The 4,825-nt window shown below is 57.1% G+C and overlaps 1 protein-coding gene across 2 annotated transcripts in view; it reads right to left on the minus strand.

The window, feature by feature from the left end:
• Nucleotides 1-37: 37 nt before the first annotated feature.
• The window catches only part of SLC8A2 (solute carrier family 8 (sodium/calcium exchanger), member 2), a 62,061-nt gene continuing 57,273 nt past the window's right edge, over nucleotides 38-4,825 (minus strand). The window contains exons 9-10 of one of the 2 annotated variants that reach the window (XM_011969818.1): nucleotides 4,131-4,409; nucleotides 38-2,490 (exon numbers count right to left, since the gene is read on the minus strand). In XM_011969818.1, coding sequence (XP_011825208.1) covers nucleotides 2,114-2,490; nucleotides 4,131-4,409 — 656 coding nt within the window. In that variant the 3' untranslated portion in view covers nucleotides 38-2,113. The remainder of the gene's footprint in view (nucleotides 2,491-4,130; nucleotides 4,410-4,825) is intronic. The other variant, XM_011969824.1, reaches the window with a different exon arrangement.

Below are 4,825 nucleotides of genomic sequence, written 5' to 3' on the forward strand. Positions count from 1 at the left end.
ACACACACACACACACACACACACACCCCTCCTCCTGTAGGATCTGAGAAAATTACTTGCTTTATTTAGGAAACCCCATTAACCCCAGCTCTTTGGCTCAGGCAAATGAACGTCTCTCTCTTTTGTGTTACCAGGATGCCCGAAAAGAGAAACAGTTTGTGACTCATGCATGGGGGCGTGGTTAGTGGAAGCCCCTGATTGAAGCAGGAAGGCGTGGCTGAAGCACGACTGATGAGTGGGGGTGTGACTAGTGGAAGAGCTAGGCTGATGGATGGGGGCGTGGCTAGTGGAAACCCGTAATTGACAGATGAGGGCGTAGCAAGTGGAGGAGCTTGGCTGACGAATCGGGACGTGGCTAGGGGAAACCCAAGACTGACGAATGGGGGCGTGGAGGCTGGAGGGGCGTGGCTAGTGGAAGCCCATGACTGACGGATGGGGGTGTGGCTAGTGGAGGAGAGAGGCTAATGATGGGGGCGTGGCTAGTGGAAGCTCCTTACTGATGGTGGCGTGGCCAGTGGAAGAACTTGGCGGCTGGACCCGGGCGGTGCTGCTGTATGTGGGTGTGTCCCGCAGACGACCACGGGCCGCAAAAACCCAGATTACCTGGTTTAACAGTTGCCCAAATCTCAGTCAGAGACCTTAATAGCCCCCTCCTCCTGAATCCCAGCTTCCCACGGGACTGTTTTTCAGGCAGAATTTCAAAGTTTTATGGCAACTTTTACAGAAATCACAGAAAAGAGACAGCGACTGATGATGAGCCGGGAGAGAGAAGGGTAGCGGGTAACGGGTCTGGGATGTTGGGGCTGAGCACAACAGGACGATAGAATGCTGAAAACCTGTGGGAAGCAGAAAGTTATGGGGGTAGCTGGGTCATCCTAGGGGTCCAAGGAGTGGGTGGCACTGCCCAAATGTGTCCTTTGGGCAGGAAACATCAACAGTAAGAAAATGCAGATGGCCTACCAACAGATGGATGGCCTCCAAAGTTAAAAATGCCCACCCAGATCCCTTGGCCCAGTCCCATCCCCCCACCCACCCCCACCCCCCATCAGGCAGAGATGTGGCAGCATTTGCTGGCTTGTAGCATTGGTCCTCTGGGACCCTCGGTCTCCTCTTCGAGGGTCCTGCCCGGATTAGCTGGCACTGAGGGCAAAATGAACCTTCCAGATTGTCAGGGGAGATCAGCTGGACTCGCTTTGATTCCCGGCCTCCTCCCCAAAGCTAGTTCTCATGGCTGAGGGAGTCTGCTGCCCTCTCAAAAGTTAAGTCTGTCACCCCCTTTTCCCAAGACATGCACCCTCCCGTGTCCCCCCTCCCCCAAACACACTATATACACACACAGGCCCCTCCCTCCAAGGCGTGGCTAGGCTCTCAGAGGTAGTGGAGGGCGAGTGGGGGCGCTGGAATGTCTGAAGTTGCAGGTTCAAAATGTGCCTTCTCCAGCTAAGCCCTGGGACCGAAACCCCAAACTTCTCCCCTCCCGTCTCCAAGCCTGGAGAATGAGTGTCCTCCCAAGAACCCGAGTGGAGGGATTGGAAAGGTGTGCGGCCTCCTCGCGCACACACCCACCCGCTCCTCCCCGCCGGGGCTGAGCGGAGCTCCCTGAGGGCTGGGGGGAAGGGCTGGGATCTGAGACGGCCTCTGACAGCCTCCTTCGAGGGTCCCCCAGGGAGGGTAGGTTCTGAGGCTCTGAGGCATGGGGTGAAATGGGGTGGGGGGGTCACGAGGGGAAGTGAGACTTTGGGGGAAGAGCCAGGCTGGGTGACCGGGGAGAGAGACCTTAAAATCCCCAGGATGGTTACTGGGGGTGGTTCCCTTGGGAGGGGACTGGGGTGGAAATTTCCCCAGGGGTATGGACGGTCACCAACAGGATGGGCTGGAGTTGGGGTCACCGCAGGGGAGGAACCGGGGAGGCTCCCGAGAGGGAGAGGGAAGGCTGATCTACTGGGGACAGAGGACAGGGGCAATCAAAGCCCGGGGTGGGGGCGGAGAAGGGAGGCCGAGTCCCAGGAGAGGAGGCCGAGTCTGGAGGGAAAAGGAGACCAGGGTCCAAGAGCAGGTGCAGCTGAGTCCCTAGCCCCGGGCGGGCGGTGGGGACGAGTCTCTGCGCAAGGCCCTAGAAGCCCCGGATGTGGCAGTACGCCTCCAGGCTGGCGAAGAGGATGTACAGGAGCCAGAGGCCCAGGAAGAGCGCGGTGGTGGCAAGCTTGGGTCCGCGCGGGCCGCCCAGCTCGCCGCCGATGTGCGGCCGGCGCCGGTACAGCAGCACGGCAATGCCCACGAAGGCGAAGACGGTGAAGAGCGTGACGGAGAAGGCCAGCGTGCCAGTGCGCACCTCGAAGGGGCGGCCCTGCACCGCCCAGTACACGGCGGCCACCGACCAGGCGACACCCAGGCCCAGGAACACGTTCACCGCGTTGGAGCCGGTCACGTTGCCGATGGACGCGTCGGCGCACTGGTCCTGCAGCGCCGCCACCTTGCTGGCGAACGTGTCTGCGGGGCAGAGACACGCGGGTCGGAGGGGCTCTACGCGTCACCCACGGGGCGGGCATCCGCCTGCCCCCGTCGCCTGCTTTCTGCGGGCAGTGTGGGCTCAAGGCCCCTGACCCCCACCCAAGAGGCAAAGTCCATCACCACCCCTCGGCCTGCTCGCCACTGGAACCGCTGCCAGCTTTCTATGGGACCCGCCGCCTGCTTTCTGTGGGACTCATTCTCTTCTATGGGACTCACTGCCTGATTTTTTTTTTTTCTTTTTTCTCTGAGAGGGAGTTTTGATCTGTCAGCCAGGCTGGAGTGCAGTGGCGTGATCTCAGCTCACTGCAACTTCTGCCTCCCGAGTTCAAGCGATTCTCCTGCCGCAGCCTCTGAGTAGCTAGGACTACAGTCGCCCGCCACGCCCTGCTAAGTTTTGTGTTTTTAGTAGAGACAGGGTTTCACTATGTTGGCCAGGCTGGTCTCGAACTCCTGACCTCAGGTGATCCACTTGCCTCAGTCTCCCAAAGTGCTGGGATTACAGGCATGAGCCACTGCATGCGGCTACATTTTTTGTTTGTTTTGTTTTGAGACAGGGCCTTGCTCTGTTGCCCAGGCTGGAGAGGAGAGGTGCAATCATGGCTCACTGCAGCTTCATCTTCCCCAGCTCAGGTGATCCTTCCACCTTAGCCTCCCTAGCAGCTGGGATCACAGGCATATGCCACCACGCCCAGCTAATTTTTTTATTTTTTGTAGAGCCAGGCTGGTCTCAAACTCCTGGGCCCAAGCCATCCTCCTGCCTCGGCCTCCCAAAGTGCTGGGATTATAGGCGTGAGGCATCGCGCCCCACCTGCCCCCTCATCTTAGTTAAAACTTTAAGGTTTGGCTGGGCATGGTGGCTTACACCTATAATCCCAGCACTTTGGGAGGCAGAGGTGGGCACACAAGGTCAGGAGTTCAAGACCAGCCTGGCCAATATGGTGAATCCCCGTCCAATATGGTGAATCCCCGTCTCTACTAAAAATGTAAAAATTAGCTGGGTGTGGTGGCAGGTGCCTGTAGTCTCAGCTACTCAGGTTGAGGCAGAAGAATCGCTTGAACCCGGGAGGCGGAGGTTGCAGTGAGCCGAGATCATGAGATTACTGCACTCCACCAAAAAAAACCAAAAAAACCCCAACTTTGAGGTTCACTGGCCTCATTCCTGTCATGTCCCCCAACATAGTTCCATGGACTCTTCTGTCTGGTTTCTTGGGGGATGGGGCATCAACAGCTTGTTTCTATGGAACCCACTGATTGATTGGCTTCTCTCACATTCGCACTGTCTTCCTGGGAACCCCTCTCCCCACAGCTGTCTCTTCCCCACCCTGCCACCTTCTCTCTACGAAATCCATTGTCTGGTTTCTAGCATTTCCTGCCACCTTAGTGTTATGGGACCTTCCACCTGGGTGCTTTTGGGGAAGAATCAATTCGCATCTTGCAACTAGGGGACCCACTGCCTAGCTTCTATTATGCCCCACCTCCATATTTCTCTGAGACCTACCACATGGGTGCTGTGTGACTCCACCCACCTCATTTCAGCAGGATCCTGTGTTGCCCCTGCCTGGCTCATCTGAGATCCTACCCCACCAAGCCTACCCCACCACAGTGTCCCAAGGTGTTACCAGGGATGGAGGTGCCCAGGGCCACGAAGACAACAGCATTGACAGAGTCCTTGAGGCCAACGGTGCAGCCGAAGTGGGAGGCGAGATCCCCAATGAGGGCGGTGAGCAGGCCGATGACCAGGATGGAGACGCCAAAGCAGGCCCAGCCGTGGCAGTACTCGGTGGGGGGCACGCAGGCAAAGAGCACCTTCCAGAACACCGTCAGGAAGTGCATCACGTAGTCAAAGCACGACGGCAGCCGCTCCTCCCGGGACCCGTCCTCCTCCTCCTCCTCGTCCCCTGTGGGCACATGACCCAGCTGGGGCACACACTCAGACTTCTTTCCTTGCCTACAGAGGCCCTGTTTTGTCTAACTTCCTGACAGCAAGTCCCACTGAATGAACTGCTTTCCCAGAATCCCTTGCACCTAAATGTAGCCAAGTCAACTGCTAAAAACAGTTAGTTTCCCAGAATCCCTTGAAGCTAGGAGCATGAATGGGCCCAGGTGAAAAATATTTACTTTCCCAGAATCCCTTGGATCTCAATATGGCTAAGCTAAAAACAGTTACTTCCCCAGAATACCTTGGAGCTAGGAGCATGACTGAGTCCAGGTAAAAAAACATTTACTTTCCCAGAATCCCTTGCACCTAAGTGTGGCCATGTTAGCAGCTAAAAACAGTTACTTTCCCTGCATCCTTTGAAGCTAGGAGTGTGAA

Source organism: Mandrillus leucophaeus, unplaced genomic scaffold (genome assembly GCF_000951045.1).
Source record: "Mandrillus leucophaeus isolate KB7577 unplaced genomic scaffold, Mleu.le_1.0 Scaffold120, whole genome shotgun sequence".
Classification (NCBI taxonomy): domain Eukaryota; kingdom Metazoa; phylum Chordata; class Mammalia; order Primates; family Cercopithecidae; genus Mandrillus; species Mandrillus leucophaeus.